The sequence below is a fragment of the Cynoglossus semilaevis genome, chromosome 10 (genome assembly GCF_000523025.1).
Source record: "Cynoglossus semilaevis isolate Cse_v1.0 chromosome 10, Cse_v1.0, whole genome shotgun sequence".
Taxonomy (NCBI): Eukaryota; Metazoa; Chordata; class Actinopteri; order Pleuronectiformes; family Cynoglossidae; genus Cynoglossus; species Cynoglossus semilaevis.
The window spans coordinates 5,109,556-5,131,094 of NC_024316.1; the positions used below are offsets into that span (position 1 = coordinate 5,109,556).

Below are 21,539 nucleotides of genomic sequence, written 5' to 3' on the forward strand. Positions count from 1 at the left end.
CTACTATTAAAATAAACAGTATTGAAGAGCCTATTACGATTGCCGGGACATTGATTTTCCCACACTGAGCATCAGTTGAAGTTGTTCCTTCTGTTACTGTAGAAAGGCTTCTGTGTTCACACCTGCAGCCACAGAGAGACATGTTCTACAGGTGATGTTTTAAAATACAAATTCAGTGCATGGATCATTTCAGACCTGGAATGAACACATGTCCTAAGACTTCAGATTATGGCTGGGCCAATTCATTTTCCATGTTGGGATCAATACAGTATATTAATAATCTACCAACTGACCAATAGGAAGAGTAGGACTGTTAGTAGCTGTGGAGAATAAGGTGACCTCTGTATTTGAACATCAGTGTTAGAACCACTCCAATGATGAATGACGTTAATAGATGATAATGGATGAAAGGAGGAGACTGAATTCAACACTGACAGTTCATATGGAACTCTGAACAAAGTCTGATCTGTTGAAGTCTTGGATTGGATCATGCAGGTTTTATGTCACATTAAATGTCTCACTTACTGTGTGTGTGGCCGACAGACAGTAAATGTACCATCAGAAAATGTCCCAGAAGTGCAGTCAGAACACTCAGTGTCTGTGGCTGCTGTTCCTGTGGGAACACACATGAACACAGATACTTGGAAAGACATGTTGTTACAGGGTTAAAGTCCTTCATGATGTTAGTGTTGAACCCAGATGTCACCATTCATTCAGTATATATATACACATCAGTGTTTCCCAAACTCCAGCAGAAAACATCACATAGCACAAATGAGTTTTCAGACCAATGAAGTCCAACTGGATCATTTCCCACAGTTCACCTGAAGATCCCTCACGGTGCACTAGTGTGGTAAATCACACACACTTCTGGCATTCATTGGAGAAACAATCCAGTGCTGTGATGTTCTGGGATAGATTGCTCTTCCTGACTTATTGTCCATTCATAGTACAACTGTCCAAACTAATTTCCAATGACATCCCAGACTTCAACTTTGATTTTCTTTCTTTCCACTTGGAAAGACATGTTGTTTAAATCTTATCTTTCTTTAAAACTGGTTCCAAAGCTACACTGCCTCCAACGTAGCTGTTAACAGCAATCAATTACTATGAAGTTACCATTAATGACATGAGTGTCATTGATTAGTGCAGTAACAACAAAGGCTCATTCACAATACCATTATTTCTGATGTACTGTCCTGGTTGACACCTCGTGTGGTTCTGTGCTGCTGTACAGTGGTTCTCTGTCCTGTTTATACAGAAGAATCCGTCCAGAGGTTCACATGTTGTATCCTGCACCACTGTGCATGGGGTCAGAGTCTTTAGACCCAAGTCTGTCAGGATACAAAGGTGACAAAGGTCAAATGTAAAGGGTGACACAGTGGAAGTAGAACAGGAACAAACATGTTTTAGTGGAAATAAAGCTTTCCTAGACAATATACACTTTATATTGATATAGTGTATTGCACTGTATTACAATACATTTAGAAAATACTTTTATCCAAAGCAACTTATTGCTGTTTTTAGTGTCTGCACTGGCAGACAACGCAAAGTCCTACATGTACTGACTGCAGAGGAAAGGAGAACAGGGAACTTGAAATCACATGCAGTATCTTGTGACTCAGTCATGTGGTGATAGGGAAATACTGGTTGGAACATTGTCAAACCAGATATTCACTGAAATTCAGTTCACAACATGTCACATTCAGGTGTCAGCAGCATTTGGAAGAACGACTAGGTAAGAGCTAGGTAATGTCAGCAGCATTCTACTGGAACATAATACATGAGATCTTCTGAGATAAAGAGTATTTACCTGGACTACACAGTGTACATGCAAAGCATTCTCTTTCTCCATTAAAATCATTTGTGAATGTTCCTTCGACACAGCGACGACAGGAGGTGCTCCTGATGGCTGTGCAGTTTTTTTTCACAAAGGCTCCTTTAGAAAACACAACAATGTGAAGTTATAGTCCGTGTTGTAAAATGTCTGGTCAGTTCCCCTCAGTGAAGGTGGACCTTAGAAAACATTTAAAGGTCCCTGAACACATCACCCAGACCAGATCATGGCTCACCTGTGTGTGAGTGGGGTATGATGTTAAAAGACCCAAAACCCCAATGACCCCAGGAAGATCAGTGATGATGCATCCCAGCACATCCTAGAGATGTATGTAAATTCCTAACATTGTGTCCAAATTCCAATGAGACAAATGTGATTCATGAATCTGGTCAATACAAACAAAAATAAAATCGATCTAATTACTACTTCCAGTTTTTAACTCAAATTCAAATCCAACTTCAAGGCGTCCACTGATCCACCTGACTACTGTACTTTACTTTGAAAGTCAGACTAATGTCATTGTTCAGTGTTTGATTCTGGGATAATCCTCTCCTCATATTTTATCACTCAGCTAAAGCTTACCTGGATCACATTTAGGACAGCACTTATCTCCAACTGGGTACTCTGATGGGGGGCAACCTAGAGCCCCTCTAACAAAGGTGGTTCCGAGCACCTGTGCAAAAAAAGAGGAAAGTTCTTCATCTCTGAGTTAGAGGTTTCTATGAGGAGAGGATTTTGACAAGGCTTAGGTTTAACACCAAGCAGGTAAACTGGGAAAACATTTAAACAACAACAGTATTATATTTCATTACATAGACTTTTGTGGCAACTTTGTTTGGTGGTGAGCTGAGGATTCTTCTAATGTTAACACAATGCTGACAAATGTTTTCTTATCAGTGAGTCATTACCTGCCATGTCCACACACACACAGAACTAAAACCAACCAGCTTTAACTTTTGTTCCATCAGAACAATGAGAAGGTGAAAAATATCTTTAAAAAGTGACAGATTATGAAGTAATGATACTTTACCAACAAATATGTAGATGGACAAAATGTTTTAAAGATCAACATTTTCACGATGGAAGACTTTCTTCAACTGGGGACGTCGTCACATTCAGATGTGGAGTAAGTCGAGTTGTGACACCTGAAAACACAGACAAGTTCTTTGGTTGGATCTCAAAACAGATTTCATTTCTAACGCGATCATTTGGAAATATACCCTCCGTTCTTCCGTGTTACAGAGGACATTTAAATCTCCCTTAACTCCCGCACAGAGAGAGACATTGTTTACTCGCAGAAGATCGTTTTAATTTTACCCTTGTACATGAAACGAAACAAACTCAACAAGAAAATATGAATCGAGGACAAGTACCTTGTATTTAGTTTTTTTCTTTTCTGTCGCCCTTTGTCCAGAAACGTTTGTATTTGTTTTCCAAACGGCCATGAATACTTCCGTGACTGAAAATAAACACACAAGACAAATCGTACATAAACAGAAAATACAGAACTGCGTAGTTGGTTTTAGTTCGGTTGTTTTTCCAAATGTGTTCACGCCCTCCTTTAAAGGCACAGACACACATCTAAATGATTATATTACTATATCAATATGTTGCACTTTTCTTTCATATAATCTGTTTCGTATCTTTTCTAAATGTCCGCACTGTGGAACAAATAAAGGATTTTTTTCCGATTTCATCTACTTCGTAGACCAGCGGAGGCCAAACTGTTCCAAATATCTGCTTTGGCTGCAGGTCTTTGTTCCAACAGAGCAGCAGCACACCTGACTTGACAGGTTTAATAAACTGGTCTCAGTCTCCAGACAGATAACTGGTCAAATCATTGTAGCCACACGTGTTGAAGGAAAGTCTGGACATGCCTGTTGTAAAACTTCCAGTATTACCGCAGTATAGTTTTTCGTGTCAAAGATCTGAAATTTCGGACAGGTATATGTCATTGCATATCTCACTACTACATATCAGGAGAGAAGGGAAACATGCACAATTGCGTCAATATTTCAATAAAATTTAAGTTTGGCCCATGTCTTCGTTCCAGTTTTAATTTTGGCCCAGTGTGATTTGAGTTTGACACCTCTGCCCTAAAGTGACGGGGGCGGGGGGTTGATGCCGGTGTCTTAGATTTCCCATACGTACATGATTGATTTTTTTTTTTTAATGTATTACCCTATATGTATGTGTGGAAAAATGTCTTATCGTTTATTTAAATAGTTTTTCCCTTTTAGGCTAGAATATTATTATATTTCACAAAAATAATGAAAATATTATATATGAAGAATTACAACATTTTTTATGTCGCGAGATTATATATTAAAAATCCGCGATTTACTGAGGAAGCGAAAGTAGAATCGCGATAAAGAGAGAGAGAACTGTAAGGTGAAAGTTATCACGTAATTACGTGAAACTTATTACGAAAACACAACAATGTGAAGTTATAGTCCGTGTTGTAAAATGTCTGGTCAGTTCCCCTCAGTGAAGGTGGACCTTAGAAAACATTTAAAGGTCCCTGAACACATCACCCAGACCAGATCATGGCTCACCTGTGTGTGAGTGGGGTATGATGTTAAAAGACCCAAAACCCCAATGACCCCAGGAAGATCAGTGATGATGCATCCCAGCACATCCTAGAGATGTATGTAAATTCCTAACATTGTGTCCAAATTCCAATGAGACAAATGTGATTCATGAATCTGGTCAATACAAACAAAAATAAAATCGATCTAATTACTACTTCCAGTTTTTAACTCAAATTCAAATCCAACTTCAAGGCGTCCACTGATCCACCTGACTACTGTACTTTACTTTGAAAGTCAGACTAATGTCATTGTTCAGTGTTTGATTCTGGGATAATCCTCTCCTCATATTTTATCACTCAGCTAAAGCTTACCTGGATCACATTTAGGACAGCACTTATCTCCAACTGGGTACTCTGATGGGGGGCAACCTAGAGCCCCTCTAACAAAGGTGGTTCCGAGCACCTGTGCAAAAAAAGAGGAAAGTTCTTCATCTCTGAGTTAGAGGTTTCTATGAGGAGAGGATTTTGACAAGGCTTAGGTTTAACACCAAGCAGGTAAACTGGGAAAACATTTAAACAACAACAGTATTATATTTCATTACATAGACTTTTGTGGCAACTTTGTTTGGTGGTGAGCTGAGGATTCTTCTAATGTTAACACAATGCTGACAAATGTTTTCTTATCAGTGAGTCATTACCTGCCATGTCCACACACACACAGAACTAAAACCAACCAGCTTTAACTTTTGTTCCATCAGAACAATGAGAAGGTGAAAAATATCTTTAAAAAGTGACAGATTATGAAGTAATGATACTTTACCAACAAATATGTAGATGGACAAAATGTTTTAAAGATCAACATTTTCACGATGGAAGACTTTCTTCAACTGGGGACGTCGTCACATTCAGATGTGGAGTAAGTCGAGTTGTGACACCTGAAAACACAGACAAGTTCTTTGGTTGGATCTCAAAACAGATTTCATTTCTAACGCGATCATTTGGAAATATACCCTCCGTTCTTCCGTGTTACAGAGGACATTTAAATCTCCCTTAACTCCCGCACAGAGAGAGACATTGTTTACTCGCAGAAGATCGTTTTAATTTTACCCTTGTACATGAAACGAAACAAACTCAACAAGAAAATATGAATCGAGGACAAGTACCTTGTATTTAGTTTTTTTCTTTTCTGTCGCCCTTTGTCCAGAAACATTTGTATTTGTTTTCCAAACGGCCATGAATACTTCCGTGACTGCAAATAAAGACACAAGACAAATCGTACATAAACAGAAAATACAGAACTGCGTAGCTGGTTTCAGTTCGGTTGTTTTTCACGCCCTCCTTTAAAGGCACAGACACACATCTAAATGATTATATTACTATATCAATATGTTGCACTTTTCTTTCATATAATCTGTTTTCTACCTTTTCTAAATTTCCACATTGTGGGACGAAAAAATGATTTTCCGATTTCATCTACTTCGTAGATCAGCGGAGGCCAAACTGTTCCAAATGTCTGCTTTGACACGTCTGTTGTTAAACTTACAGTGATACTGCAGTATAGTTCTTTTTGTCAAAGATCTGAGATTCCGGACTTCTCACTTTCACGGAACGCACCATCAATGTGGGTGCAGCCAGGTGACGTCACATGTTGCTGATCTTTTACTGTAGTAACTCGAAATTGCTGCATGAAATGTGCGGTTTAAATACATACATTTCACACTGAAGTATTGCTTCAAATTAGTCACAGCAGTACAAACTGACGGCACGTCCATAAACAATGTCAATATCTGAAACATCACATACAAACTCACGTTCAGCTTTGACTCTCCCACCTGGCGGTGTGGATCCATATTCCAGTGTACTGACTCTGACAAAATGCAGATTAATTTTCCCACTTGTTGTGTATAGTTTCCTCTTCGAGCTCGTTGTACAGTTCTCTTGATGTCTGTCACCTACTACCAAGTAGTGACTACCTGTCCTGCTGTACGTTGTACTGAACAGCATTTTTAGCCTTCGTCCCGCAAACTGGAGATGTTTCCCCGCTTCTTCATTACTTCAATGAAAATAAACATTTTTATCTGTCTGACTGTCTATGGGCACGACTGTCAGTGCTGTCCACAGCCATGATAGGCCACTTCACAGATAAGGCGGTCGCTGAGAGGCGGAGTGAGGTGTCAATCAAACTGCTGACTCGTAGTATGAGCACACACTTTTCAAATCAGACAACGTGCAGTTGACGTGATACTGTGAGGGCTGTGCAGTGTGCGAAAAAAAGAAGATGCCACTTTAGTAAAAAAAACAAAAAGGACATCAACATATCAACATATCCCTGGCTAAGACCGGTGGATGGAGATTCTGAACCAGCATTCTGCAATTTGTGTAAAAACAAAAAGATTTTCTGTCGGACATGGGCGGGGTAAATTCTTTGTGTAAAATGTATTTAAAAATAAATATATGTAGTTACGGCCCCTGAATCTTGTTATAGCCTAGGTTTTAACTTTTGGTTGGTTTTCTGCTACCAATGTTTTAGAAACGTGCTATCCATGGTGCAGAGAAAGGCTGTTGGCCTGCCACCTGCTGGATTGTGATGTAAAATGTTTTTGGTAGTGGTGGGGTATTTTTATTTTTTATTTTCATCACAGATTACCATATAATGCACAATAGATGTTGGTTTTACAGACACCTACTTATATCGAAGTGTTTCATTTTACATCAGGTATAAACCTTATAGTCTTATTTTATGTTGAATGTGGAAGAATGGAGATAATGTATTAATAAATATGTTACATATTAAAAATGTGTGTGTTTCTAACCTAAGCTTTAGCAACCTTTAGATTACCGGTATGTTTTGTACTATAGATTTTCTGTTTGTTTTTTGTGGGGGGTAAAGGCGAGATACGTGTATGGTGCTTGGTTTAAAAAAAATAGATAGAAAAATATTGCTGCTGTCCCACATTGACCCACTCTTGTGACCTCAATACTTGTTTATGTTTAAACCTAGAGGAAGTCGAGTCGTCATCTAATCAGAAAATAAAACGACCAGTAGCCAACGGCGGATTGAGAAAGAGAGAGAGAGGCGGGGTTTAGTGTTTGAATTCGAAGCGCGTAAACGTTGTGCATTTTCGACTCTTATCAGCAAACGGCTTGGGAGTAGATGACCACCTCCAAACTCACAAAATATGAGACAAGTAGCAGGTTTGAGTGGGACAATGAGGGACAGCAGCAATCATTTAGAGCCAACTTTTTTTTTTTACCAATAACATGCACGTATATCGCCCTTTACCCCCACAAAACCAACAAAAACTCTATAGTACCCAATGCAGTTTTTGTTGGTTTGTCCCCCGTGAGTCAAACGTCAAACTCTGTTTGACGCCTATGTTAGCCAGCTTGCCTACAGCAGAGCCACCACCAAATGATCGCCAAGACTCCCTAGCAACCTGACCTGTGACAACAGTACCAAGCCTCCCATGAAGCGAAACTACACAGCGCATGGCACACAACTGAAGCACACTGGCAGCCAACCATAAAGTTCAACCCTGTTATCACAATCAGAAGATGCTCAACAACAGTTGTTACAGTATGGTTGTTAATACAGTACAGGTCTACACATGTTAAAATATAAATAACGTGTCTTACCTAGTGCAGAAGAAAACACCGCAAATTACATGATCGTTTTGTCTTTCCAATTTGTGTAGATTTTCGATAGAGCAACATAGGCGGAGTTTACGGGGGAGGGCACTGACTCTCCATTGGCTGAAACAAACTGTCAACTGTCAAACTCCGCCTATGCATTTTACTTCCGCTTTTGAAGTGTCATTGTTATCGATGCTTTCCCAGTAGTAGGAGTTGTTGAATGTTGAATTCCTGTTATTCTCGGTTTACCTTGGTTCTGTGCTGTATGTTTTTAACCTCCACCCCTGTTTGATTCTCAACATGGATTCTCAACTATATTTGTTGTCCATTCCTGTGTTGGGTAACCAGTAAATGATCAGGTCAGAACAAAAAAATAAATACTGTATATATTTGTGTGTATTATTTTAAACGGCCCCTCTTCCAAAATTAGTAATCAAACATATTTTTTTAATTCATATTACACTTCATAAAATATGAATACTAATACAGTATGTTAAATATTAATAAAATACAGAAACATACTACTACTGCAACTGAAATGATATTTCTAACATTTAATTGTTTGATTTTGTTTAACATAGATGTAAATATATGTAAATATCAATAGAGTCCTGTGCATCACATGAATAGAACCTTCTTACAGCAGTATCACATGGAGGCTGAATATGCTACGACATCACTACTATTACTAACACTTACTGCTACTTATCACCTAAAAATGTTCTGTTATTCAATGTTGTCAAATTACCAACACATTTTAAACTGGACAAAGAGCTCATTCCAGCCAAAAATGAAATGTTGAGTAAAATCTGCTAAACTACAATCCAAGTGTATGGATCAGAATCAGAAACGGTTTTATTGCAAGGTAGGTTTCCACCTACGAGGAATTTGTTTTGGCATACAGCACAACAGGCTAATACTGTAGGGTATAAACAGAGCAGTAACACTGTAGATAAAAAAGAGCAGATGGAGGTGTAGAAGCTCACCATCGTTGTCTTTGGCCGTTTGAACTGTTTCAGCTCCAACAGGAAGGTCATCCTCTGTTGTGCTGAGTAGTAAAGGGCTTAAAGTTAAGATAATACTATTGCTCATCCCACAGTGGGAAAATTCAGTGTGACAGCAGCAAGATACAGTACAGATTATAAGAAACATGTAATATATGTACTGTACATGAGAATTTTTTAAGCAGATTTGCAGATATAACTAAACTGTTAAATAATTGCATATGTTGCATTTTTAAAGAGAAAAATGAAAGCTCAAAGAGACTGATAAATCTTAAGTGAAAGTGAACTACTTGTCATTGTGACACAGCTCACCACTGCACACAACCAAATGTGACCTCTGCTTTTAACCCATCACCATAGTCAGCAGGGAGCAGCTTTCAGCTCCCGGGGAGCAGTGTGTGGGGACAGTGCCATGCTCAGAGCACCTCAGTGGTAACTTGGCAGCTGGTGGACTCGAAGCTGGAGCCTTCCAGACCCAAGTCCGCTTCCTTAACCACCAAGTCAACACTACCCCAAAAGATGATGATGGGTGATGGAGTGTGAAGTGTAGACAGAGGTGCAGTCATAGGTCAATGAAGTTGTGCCTCAGTTAACAATCCAATGTGATGAAATGTGGTTTCCAGCTCTGACAAATTTGGTTTACCATAACCCACAAACAAACAAAAAAGAACCACACCCAAAGTGTTCAACACGCTCAGTTTTTTGAGGGAGGACTTTCCTCCTTCCTCCAAAGTGGAAAGACACCATAGGCTGTATCCAAGAGAAGGTTTAGCATCATAATCCCAACATGAGGTGATTTTCATCATTTCATGTTTTGGTCTCATGTTGTTGCATTTAAACAAAATGCCATGAAGATTGTCAAAGTCAAGAAAAGATCCTCAAACGTCTGGTTGTCAAGGATATGACATCAGAAAACTCAACCCAAGAAGTAATCCATTTTACTGGAGGCTGTCAACTCGACTGGATCTTTCCAAACATCCCTAGTGGTTTGTACAAACACTGAAACACTGGTACTGCCAATTTTATATGTAGTAACTATGTTACTGCTCCATCCCTGGTTCCATTCATCTGTAGATAAGAGAAATAAGATGTTATTACAGGTAAAACCAGGACAGTGGTGAAAACTGTGATACATATATATTGTTGAATTGCAGTAATACACAAGAGTTCCATTTGAGCTTCATCTGGAACAAACACAGACCAAAGAAAAAAGAGCATCTCAAAAGAGAAAAATGAAAGCTCAAAGAGACTGATAAATCTTAAGTGAAAGTGAACTACTTGTCATTGTGACACAGCTCACCACTGCACACAACCAAATGTGACCTCTGCTTTTAACCCATCACCATAGTCAGCAGGGAGCAGCTTTCAGCTCCCGGGGAGCAGTGTGTGGGGACAGTGCCATGCTCAGAGCACCTCAGTGGTAACTTGGCAGCTGGTGGACTCGAAGCTGGAGCCTTCCAGACCCAAGTCCGCTTCCTTAACCACCAAGTCAACACTACCCCAAAAGATGATGATGGGTGATGGAGTGTGAAGTGTAGACAGAGGTGCAGTCATAGGTCAATGAAGTTGTGCCTCAGTTAACAATCCAATGTGATGAAATGTGGTTTCCAGCTCTGACAAATTTGGTTTACCATAACCCACAAACAAACAAAAAAGAACCACACCCAAAGTGTTCAACACGCTCAGTTTTTTGAGGGAGGACTTTCCTCCTTCCTCCAAAGTGGAAAGACACCATAGGCTGTATCCAAGAGAAGGTTTAGCATCATAATCCCAACATGAGGTGATTTTCATCATTTCATGTTTTGGTCTCATGTTGTTGCATTTAAACAAAATGCCATGAAGATTGTCAAAGTCAAGAAAAGATCCTCAAACGTCTGGTTGTCAAGGATATGACATCAGAAAACTCAACCCAAGAAGTAATCCATTTTACTGGAGGCTGTCAACTCGACTGGATCTTTCCAAACATCCCTAGTGGTTTGTACAAACACTGAAACACTGGTACTGCCAATTTTATATGTAGTAACTATGTTACTGCTCCATCCCTGGTTCCATTCATCTGTAGATAAGAGAAATAAGATGTTATTACAGGTAAAACCAGGACAGTGGTGAAAACTGTGATACATATATATTGTTGAATTGCAGTAATACACAAGAGTTCCATTTGAGCTTCATCTGGAACAAACACAGACCAAAGAAAAAAGAGCATCTCATTAATGTCTTGACTAAACAGAGACTATGAAAAAATGTTAAAGCATGATGAGGTTTTTTACTTCTATCTTTCTTGATAGGCTTCTACCACAAAAAAATTCATCTATATTAATTAGCAAAAAAACACAGCAATACTGCGCTGCCTACAACTGCTCCAACCAAACTGCCATCCCAACATCGAGCATCAGCTGACCAGCTGTTTTCAGTGAATTCAACAACGGTATTTTATACTTCAGGGTAAACGGTTTTCACATTATAAAATACGTCATGTTCATTTTCTAAAATGTAATCCCATTTAGAGGAAACAATGACAACTATGAAGATCACAGCAGACGACTAAAATAATGGAAATATTCATGAAGCAGCAGTTCATTCCTAAAGAGAAAAGATGAAATACACCAGAGCATATAGACACACAGTGTATAGTGTTGAAAAAACATACCTGAATACAAAATTCTTTTATCTTCCTCCACTGAACAACAACTATACCTCCTACTATTAAAATAAACAGTATTAAAGATCCTATTAGAAAAACTGCCGGGACATTGTTTTTCCCACACTGAGCATCAGTTGAAGTTGTTCCTTCTGTTACTGTAGAAAGGCTTCTGTGTTCACACCTGCAGCCACAGAGAGACATGTTCTACAGGTGATGTTTTAAAATACAAATTCAGTGCATGGATCATTTCAGACCTGGAATGAACACATGTCCTAAGACTTCAGATTATGGCTGGGCCAATTCATTTTCCATGTTGGGATCAATACAGTATATTAATAATCTACCAACTGACCAATAGGAAGAGTAGGACTGTTAGTAGCTGTGGAGAATAAGGTGACCTCTGTATTTGAACATCAGTGTTAGAACCACTCCAATGATGAATGACGTTAATAGATGATAATGGATGAAAGGAGGAGACTGAATTCAACACTGACAGTTCATATGGAACTCTGAACAAAGTCTGATCTGTTGAAGTCTTGGATTGGATCATGCAGGTTTTATGTCACATTAAATGTCTCACTTACTGTGTGTGTGGCCGACAGACAGTAAATGTACCATCAGAAAATGTCCCAGAAGTGCAGTCAGAACACTCAGTGTCTGTGGCTGCTGTTCCTGTGGGAACACACATGAACACAGATACTTGGAAAGACATGTTGTTTAAATCTTATCTTTCTTTAAAACTGGTTCCAAAGCTACACTGCCTCCAACGTAGCTGTTAACAGCAATCAATTACTATGAAGTTACCATTAATGACATGAGTGTCATTGATTAGTGCAGTAACAACAAAGGCTCATTCACAATACCATTATTTCTGATGTACTGTCCTGGTTGACACCTCGTGTGGTTCTGTGCTGCTGTACAGTGGTTCTCTGTCCTGTTTATACAGAAGAATCCGTCCAGAGGTTCACATGTTGTATCCTGCACCACTGTGCATGGGGTCAGAGTCTTTAGACCCAAGTCTGTCAGGATACAAAGGTGACAAAGGTCAAACGTAAAGGGTGACACAGTGGAAGTAGAACAGGACCAAACACGTTTCAGTGGAAATAAAGTTTTTAGTTGAATTAAGACTACACACACTTTATATTGATATATAGTGTATTGTACTGTATATATTACATTACATTACAACACATTTAGGAAATGCTTTTATCCAAAGTAATGTATTGCTGTATTTAGTGTCTGCACTGGCAGACAACGCAAAGTCCTACATGTACTGACTGCAGAGGAAAGGAGAACAGGGAACTTGAAATCACATGCAGTATCTTGTGACTCAGTCATGTGGTGATAGGGAAATACTGGTTGGAACATTGTCAAACCAGATATTCAATATTACATTACATTACAACACATTTAGGAAATGCTTTTATCCAAAGTAATGTTACAATTCGAGTCGATCAATCGACAATCAAGTCACAGTAAACATACCAAATACAAAAATACATACATAATAATAAATAGTAATAAAGAATAAATAAAGTAAAAGTACAGTTGAAGTCATAATAGGTCATAGAGTAAGAAGAGGTTCATGTTAGATGTTTGTGGGTTTGTTAGGATAGGAGATGTTCTTTGAAGAGTAAAGTGTTGAAGTGCTTCTTGAAAGAAGAGAAGGTAGGACCCTGATCTAGTGGCAGTTGATACGGCAGCATGACAGCAGCTTAACATGCTGCTGTTGGGTTTAGTCTTCAGGGTGTCCGGGTATTGTCTGCTTTTGCTTGACGATACCGCTGTTATCGTATAACTTACAAATACGATACTTGATACGATATCAAGTATCGTATTTATAAGTCGCACCTTTTTTCCATCCTGTGGATGGGTTTTGCGACTTATACTCGGGTGCGACTTATACTCCGAAAACGATGGTACGTATGTGGCTAGAAAATCATTTCAAAAACGATTAGGTTGTAAAATGCAAGGAAAGCTAATAAGGAAAAATGTTATACAGTTTTGGCATATCAGGAGCAGTGGGTAGCATGTAATGGGAAATGTCATGCAAGCTTTAATCATGAAATTCTTAATACGCCATTAGCAAGCTGTACAAAGCCTCTCCTCCATGATCGCCCCAACTGCGATGATTCAACGTAGACTCAGAGGGGCCTTGAGTTGAGGGCAACAGCCGGCCTATCAGATGACTCCTCAGCGACGTTGTTATTATCGTAAGGTTTCTGTGTCATAGCATGAGTTCAGCACACACACCCCCGCACAAATCGTGGCCTCTTTTATATGCAGGTTAATTAAAATGGAATTGTGCACTCCACGAGAACATGACTGTCTATAAACTTGGATTATACTCATTAGGCTCAGCAGCATTGCGTCCGAGAAGATTGGTGTTGTGTTAACAAACACAAACATACACATTCGCACATACACACCTAAGCTACCGCCCGGTCATAACGTTAACTGCGACCCCCGTTGTTAGCAATTTTCACCATGCTGGTTTTTTTTTTTTTTTGTCTTTTAAAATTAGGTAGCTTGATGTTTGGGAGCCATCTTCTTCCAATGATGTGATCTGCGGACCTTTTCTGTTTGCTCTCTCCGTTGACACGTACGACTATTATCTACCACGAGCTAATGTGCGTTCCAGGGTAAAATTACATCTAGTTACACCAAGACACACACACAGAACTAAAACCAACCAGCTTTAACTTTTGTTCCATCAGAACAATGAGAAGGTGAAAAATATCTTTAAAAAGTGACAGATTATGAAGTAATGATACTTTACCAACAAATATGTAGATGGACAAAATGTTTTAAAGATCAACATTTTCACGATGGAAGACTTTCTTCAACTGGGGACGTCGTCACATTCAGATGTGGAGTAAGTCGAGTTGTGACACCTGAAAACACAGACAAATTCTTTGGTTGGATCTCAAAACAGATTTCATTTCTTACGCGATCACTTCACGTCTTTTTCTTTTCTGTTGCTTTTTGTCCAGATCCGTACTTCAACGACTGCAAATGTATACAAACCAAAAATTACATAAACACAAATACAGAAGTGCGTAGTTGATTTGAATTCGTTAATGTTTTTCCATTTTAGTTCCCGCCCCTCTCCGTCGATTTAAAGGCACAGACACATATCTAAACCATTATATTACAATGTCGATATGTTGTACTTTTTTTCTCATAATCTGCTTTGTACCTTTTCTAAATTTCCACATTGTGGGATGAAAAAAGACCGGGGGAGACCAACTCTTCCAAATGTCAAATGGCTGCCAATACAACAACTTCCTAAATATGGAATCAATATAGTACAAATGTATTTATTTATTTTATTTTAACATTTGGTTGGTTTTCTGCTACCAATGATTTAGAAACGTGCTATCAATGGTGCAGAGAAAGGCTGTTGGCCTGCGATGCATTATATACTGTATTTCACAGGTGATCTTTGTGATTCCACCACTGAGAAATTACTTGGGCATAGAACACACATTACAGAAAATACCGAAAGTGGTTTGGTGTCCTTAGGTTAGTATGAATAGTAATTATTATTCCTGATACAGAGTATAATAGCTCTAAAGTACAGATAAATAACCACTAAAGGGCAGGATAGCATCATTTTAAATCATTCATATTTAAGTGACTAAATTGAAGTCACTGTACCTTTTGCATTAAAGTGAAATTGAATTATTTGTTAAACGTAATTGAGAAACGTATCTCGTGCTAACAAGAAACCTTAGGTTAAGCACAGGCAGTTGTGACTGTTATCAATAGTCGAACAACAACAACAACAGTGCCCTCCTGTGTCTAACTGAGGTACCTTACATTAATTAAATGCTCACCATATATACAGTACATATGTCACACATGACATGCAGGTGTCTTAGATTTCCCATACGTACATGATTGATTTTTTTTTAATGTATTACCCTATATGTATGTGTGGCAAAATGTCTTATCGTTTATTTAAATAGTTTTTCCCTTTAAGGCTAGAATATTATTGCTCGTGAATAATGAAAATATTGGAAATTAAAACATTTTTAATGTCGCGAGATTGGATTTTAAAAATCCGCGATTTACCGAGGAAGCAAAAGTATTTGGTATCACAATATTGTCATCACATATTTCAGCTCTAACGTGTTCAGTGTATGGTAGTAGACAAAGGTCCAGGGTTGTAGCAGAGGAGGTGGTGTGTCTCTGAGAGACTGGAACAAAGCTTGTCAAAACCATCAAGGTCAGATTAGGCTGGTGCTGCAAAGATTATCTCTACAGTCTAGATATGCAATAACATTTGATGAGGTAGATTGGCTCTTTGTTTGAAAGTTTAGCGTTACAATCTTCATATTGACTTGCATGAAGTTGGAAAGTGAACAAAAGTATCTCTAAAAGCCTTGATGTCCATGTGTCCACGGTAAGACGGATTGCCTACAAATGGAGAAAGTTCAGCACTGTTGCTACTCTGCCTAGGTGTGGTTCATGGGAGGACACCACGGAGGAAGCCAATGCTCTACAAAAAAAACAAAAAAACATTGCTGCACATTTGAAGTTTGAAAAAGAGCACCTGGATGTTCCAAAGCTACTTGGAATACTGGCAAAATATTCTGTGGACATATTTAACCAAAACTGAGTTGTTTGGAAGGAACAGACAACACTATGTGTGGAGAAAAAAAAGGCACAGCACATGTGGAGGATGTGTGATACAACAGGACAACGACCCAAAGCATAGTAAAAAGTAAATCAACAACAGAATGGCTTCAACAGAAGAAAATACGCCTTCTGGAGTGGCCCAGTCAGAGTCCTGACCTCAACCTGATTGAGATGCTGTGGCACGACCTCAAGAGGGCGATTCACACCTGACATCCCAAGAATATTGCTGAACTGAAACAGTTTTGTACAGAAGAATGGTCCAAAATTCCTCCTGACCGTCGTACAGATCTGATCTGCAACTACAGGAAACGTTTGGTTGAGGTTATTGCTGCCAAAGGAGGGTCAACCAGTTATTAAATCCAAAGGTTCACATACTTTTTCCATCCTGCACTGTGAATGTTTACATGTGTTCAGTTAAAACTAAATGTATTTACAACATCTTAACAGAGATGCTGTGGCATCTCAAACTTCACCTTTGTTCAAGTGAAGTTGTGGTGTTAAAGTTTTGAATGGCCCCGGGGACAAAGGACGTCCTCAGTCTGTCTGTGGACCATGACAGTGACAGAAGTCTGCCCTGAACTTGAACGTTTTGTGAAGGTGCTGTGTAGGTAGGTGACTGGTGTCCATGATTGACAGCAGCTTGTAAAGAGTCCTTTTCTCTACAACTGATGTCAGGGTCTCCAGCACCAAGCCAACCACAGAGTCGGCCTTCCTCACCAGTCTGTCCAGCCGTCCAGAATCTCTCTTCTGGGCGCATGCTCTCACAGGAGAGTGTGACCTCTGTGTTGTTTAACACAATATCTGAATGGTTCGTCACTCCTGATGTTTCATCTTTTAAGGATTGTCCTTTAGATAACAGAAAAAACAGCTCTGTAAATAAATTGAGGACAGTGATGAAGACAGACTGTCAGTCAATGTCTCACCTTCTGTTTCGTTACGTTCTTGCTCCTCATAATTCTTTTTATTTTCAGCTGTGCACTCCTTGTAAGAGACATATCAGATCATTATTAGGTTCATAGTTCTCCTCCTTTTGCTGTCAGTTAATAATTCACTGACACTGGCTTTGACAGGTTTACACCTTATACAATACGTCATGTTCATTTTCAAGTCTAATCCCATTTAGAGGAAACTACAACAACTATGATGTCTTATATAATATCTGTCCTTTTTTATTGTTTTGTGCTGCTGTTAATTTCAGGAACCAGATCTCCAGAAAAGACAAACAGACTGAATTGAACTGTTTCAGTGTAGACTGACTTTTATACTGATGTTTTCTGGGCTCTTTGTAACTGACTGTTGTTGTGACTTGTGTTTCTATGACCAAAATTTAAAATGTCTATTCTGCTGTAAAGGTTTCATCTGAACTGGAATTATCTGTGGTGGCATTGGTCAGCAGAAACTTGGGTCAAATTTACTGGAAGGATGTGACAGGTCTCTCTGGGCTGAGTCTCATCATTACATGATGATCATGAAAACATATCAGCACATCATTCCTAAAGAAAAAAACCTGAAATACACCAGAGCATATGGACACACAGTTTATACAGTGTTGAAAAGGAGAGGGAAAAAAAACATACCTGAAAACAACATGCGTGATCAATGAATTCTTTTACTGTAACAAACCAATGAAAAAACAGCTGATCAGTGTTCAGACTAATATCAACATGTGATAAGACATGGATGTGGTTTAGAGGTCTACCTTTTCTTTTTTTCTTCCTCCACTGAACAACAACTATATCTCCTACTATTAAAATAAACAGTATTAAAGATCCTATTAGAAAAACTGCCGGGACATTGTTTTTCCCACACTGAGCATCAGTTGAAGTTGTTCCTTCTGTTACTGTAGAAAGGCTTCTGTGTTCACACCTGCAGCCACAGAGAGACATGTTCTACAGGTGATGTTTTAAAATACAAATTCAGTGCATGGATCATTTCAGACCTGGAATGAACACATGTCCTAAGACTTCAGATTATGGCTGGGCCAATTCATTTTCCATGTTGGGATCAATACAGTATATTAATAATCTACCAACTGACCAATAGGAAGAGTAGGACTGTTAGTAGCTGTGGAGAATAAGGTGACCTCTGTATTTGAACATCAGTGTTAGAACCACTCCAATGATGAATGACGTTAATAGATGATAATGGATGAAAGGAGGAGACTGAATTCAACACTGACAGTTCATATGGAACTCTGAACAAAGTCTGATCTGTTGAAGTCTTGGATTGGATCATGCAGGTTTTATGTCACATTAAATGTCTCACTTACTGTGTGTGTGGCCGACAGACAGTAAATGTACCATCAGAAAATGTCCCAGAAGTGCAGTCAGAACACTCAGTGTCTGTGGCTGCTGTTCCTGTGGGAACACACATGAACACAGATACTTGGAAAGACATGTTGTTTAAATCTTATCTTTCTTTAAAACTGGTTCCAAAGCTACACTGCCTCCAACGTAGCTGTTAACAGCAATCAATTACTATGAAGTTACCATTAATGACATGAGTGTCATTGATTAGTGCAGTAACAACAAAGGCTCATTCACAATACCATTATTTCTGATGTACTGTCCTGGTTGACACCTCGTGTGGTTCTGTGCTGCTGTACAGTGGTTCTCTGTCCTGTTTATACAGAAGAATCCGTCCAGAGGTTCACATGTTGTATCCTGCACCACTGTGCATGGGGTCAGAGTCTTTAGACCCAAGTCTGTCAGGATACAAAGGTGACAAAGGTCAAACGTAAAGGGTGACACAGTGGAAGTAGAACAGGACCAAACACGTTTTAGTGGAAATAAAGTTTTTCTTTCACAACAAAGACAAAGGGAAGAAAGTGGTGAAAATCAGTGTTAATTTTACTGGACATTAAAAAGACTATAAAAAGTCTGTTCATACAAATCACTTCAAACAATACTTTTTTGGAGATAAAGAGTATTTACCTGGACTACACACTGTACATGCAAAGCATTCTATTTCTCCATTATAATCACTCGTGAATGTTCCTTCGTCACAGAGACTACAGGTGGTGGTCCTGGTGTCCGTGCAGTTTCTTTTCGCGAAGGCTCCTATAGAAAACACAACAATGTGAAGTTATAGTCCGTGTTGTAAAATGTCTGGTCAGTTCCTCTCAGTGATGGGGAGAAAGAATGGAACATGTTTTTAGAGAACCAATGACTTAATCTGCTCCACATCATCACATTAGAGTCAAACCAAACTTACATGGAGACCAAGGACTGACCTTTTAAAGTTGACAAACCAAAAACATTTCTTTATTGTAGACTTTGAAAGTCCCTCAGGAAACTTTTCTAATGGATTTATACATTTTGTATTTCATCTAATAAGAAATACAAACCAACTTTAAGGTCCCCACTGATCCACTTGACTGTACTTGAAACTTGAAAGTACTTGAAAGTCAGACTAATGTCATTGTTCAGTGTTTGATTCTGGGATAATCCTCTCCTCATATTTTATCACTCAGCTAAAGCTTACCTGGATCACATTTAGGACAGCACTTATCTCCAACTGGGTACTCTGATGGGGGGCAACCTAGAGCCCCTCTAACAAAGGTGGTTCCGAGCACCTGTGCAAAAAAAGAGGAAAGTTCTTCATCTCTGAGTTAGAGGTTTCTATGAGGAGAGGATTTTGACAAGGCTTAGGTTTAACACCAAGCAGGTAAACTGGGAAAACATTTAAACAACAACAGTATTATATTTCATTACATAGACTTTTGTGGCAACTTTGTTTGGTGGTGAGCTGAGGATTCTTCTAATGTTAACACAATGCTGACAAATGTTTTCTTATCAGTGAGTCATTACCTGCCATGTCCACACACACAGAACTAAAACCAACCAGCTTTAACTTTTGTTCCATCAGAACAATGAGAAGGTGAAAAATATCTTTAAAAAGTGACAGATTATGAAGTAATGATACTTTACCAACAAATATGTAGATGGACAAAATGTTTTAAAGATCAACATTTTCACGATGGAAGACTTACTTCAACTGGGGACGTCATCACATTCAGATGTGGAGTAAGTCGAGTTGTGACACCTGAAAACACAGACAAATTCTTTGGTTGGATCTCAAAACAGATTTCATTTCTAACGCGATCACTTGGAAATATAGTGTCCTAAATGGCTGCTTTGGCTGCAGGTCTTTGTTCCAACAGAGGAGCAGCACACCTGACTTGACAGGTTTAAACTGGTCTTAGTCTTCACCTCCTTTCCCAGCTGGTACATACGTACATTAGACCGGAGATGCACAAGGTGGTTCGACGGCGGACCCGGAGATGGACCGGCCGGGTTGGAGATGGTTGTCCTGCTTTTTCATTCTTCATTGAAAATAAACTAATCGACCCTGCTAAACGTTTTCGCGCGTCGTATTCAAGCACTAAACCCCGCCCTTCCTCCTTTCTCAATCTGCTGTTAGCCACAGAACTTTCTAGTTGGATGACGACTTCCTGTTGTCATGTTAAGGAAGTAAATGTGGGTCTTAGTGTGATCAGTGACATTTGTTGCAAATATACCCACGTTTACAAATGAACTTTAAGGTTATGGTGACGTGTAAATAATAATAATAATAAACTATATATATATTGGGTTTTTCCTGGGGAGATCGAGATTTCTTAGACTGTGGTTGTGAATGGGAACTATACTATATCCCAGTGGTTCTTATCCTGGGCTCGATCGAACTCCGGGGATTCGGTGAGTTAGTCTCAGGCGTTCGGCGGAGGACAAGACACACACCCGACTCATATGATTCGTGATGACACGCCACCCGCTTGGCCATCACCGAAGGGTTCGGTGAATGGGCATATAAAACTGCCGGTTGTTCAGTACCTCCAACAAGGTTAAGAACCACCGCTATATACTATACTATTGCAGACCCAGTAGATGGGGTCAGTACTCTTCACGTAGGAAGATTAACGTAGTCGGTCAAGCTTCAACTTGTACAGTATGTGAAGCTGTTTCTGCCGTTAAAGTGACCTCCACTACAGAAACATGGCTGTCCCATGACTTCAATATCAGAAAATAAGAATCAGCGACAGACACTAGGAATAAACCGATTTAACTGTTGTTAAAATTAAAAAAAGTTCGATCTTACCTTATGACTCTGGATACATGTCAGCTTTCAAATAAATGTAACTCGGTCGTTTGGTTCTGACTTGACAGTGATGTTGTTCCCCAGTCGTAGGTCCAAGTCTTTCTGATACGAATGGTGCACACTGGAAAACTTTTAAACGCCTGTAAAATT

General features: G+C 39.1%; 3 protein-coding genes across 13 annotated transcripts in view; all 3 read right to left on the bottom strand.

The window, feature by feature from the left end:
* LOC103384730 (tumor necrosis factor receptor superfamily member 14-like) overlaps positions 1–21,519 on the bottom strand; it is a 23,605-nt gene extending 2,086 nt beyond the window's left edge. The window contains exons 1-11 of one of the 10 annotated variants that reach the window (XM_025059398.1): positions 20,222–20,404; positions 19,776–19,866; positions 19,226–19,351; positions 18,841–18,996; positions 18,562–18,649; positions 17,992–18,158; positions 17,870–17,904; positions 17,216–17,273; positions 17,081–17,138; positions 17,010–17,042; positions 15,746–16,152 (exon numbers count right to left, since the gene is read on the bottom strand). In XM_025059398.1, coding sequence (XP_024915166.1) covers position 16,152; positions 17,010–17,042; positions 17,081–17,138; positions 17,216–17,273; positions 17,870–17,904; positions 17,992–18,158; positions 18,562–18,649; positions 18,841–18,996; positions 19,226–19,351; positions 19,776–19,866; positions 20,222–20,263 — 855 coding nt within the window. In that variant the 5' untranslated portion in view covers positions 20,264–20,404 and the 3' untranslated portion in view covers positions 15,746–16,151. Of the gene's footprint in view, positions 1–11,186; positions 11,702–15,745; positions 17,139–17,215; positions 17,274–17,869; positions 17,905–17,991; positions 18,159–18,561; positions 18,650–18,840; positions 18,997–19,225; positions 19,352–19,775; positions 19,867–20,221; positions 20,406–20,530; positions 20,661–21,389 lie in introns of those variants that run through there. The other 9 variants (XM_025059392.1, XM_025059391.1, XM_025059393.1 and 6 more) reach the window with 9 other exon arrangements.
* snphb (syntaphilin b) overlaps positions 1–21,539 on the bottom strand; it is a 1,167,912-nt gene that overhangs the window by 180,818 nt on the left and 965,555 nt on the right. The gene's annotated exons all lie outside the window — the stretch shown is intronic.
* On the bottom strand, positions 79–8,018 carry LOC103384738 (tumor necrosis factor receptor superfamily member 14-like). The gene is made up of 9 exons (XM_025059404.1): positions 8,004–8,018; positions 6,179–6,620; positions 3,211–3,296; positions 2,868–2,982; positions 2,420–2,510; positions 1,814–1,939; positions 1,179–1,334; positions 526–613; positions 79–145 (listed from the first exon to the last, which is right to left on the bottom strand). Exons 4-9 carry the CDS (start codon positions 2,907–2,909, stop codon positions 94–96), a joined length of 555 nt encoding a protein of 184 aa, XP_024915172.1. The 5' UTR covers positions 2,910–2,982; positions 3,211–3,296; positions 6,179–6,620; positions 8,004–8,018; the 3' UTR covers positions 79–93.

What these genes read in the sequence shown, in the direction of transcription:
- LOC103384738 (XM_025059404.1), bottom strand. Translation starts at nt 2,909, where the DNA reads ATGTTGATCTTTAAAACATTTTGTCCATCTACATATTTGTTG. An exon ending in CTGTCCTAAATGTGATCCAG is followed by an intron (nt 1,940 to 2,419) that starts GTAAGCTTTAGC and finishes TGTTTTCTAAAG; the next exon opens with GAGCCTTTGTGAAAAAAAAC. An exon ending in GTCTGTCGGCCACACACACA is followed by an intron (nt 146 to 525) that starts GTAAGTGAGACA and finishes CATCACCTGTAG; the next exon opens with AACATGTCTCTCTGTGGCTG.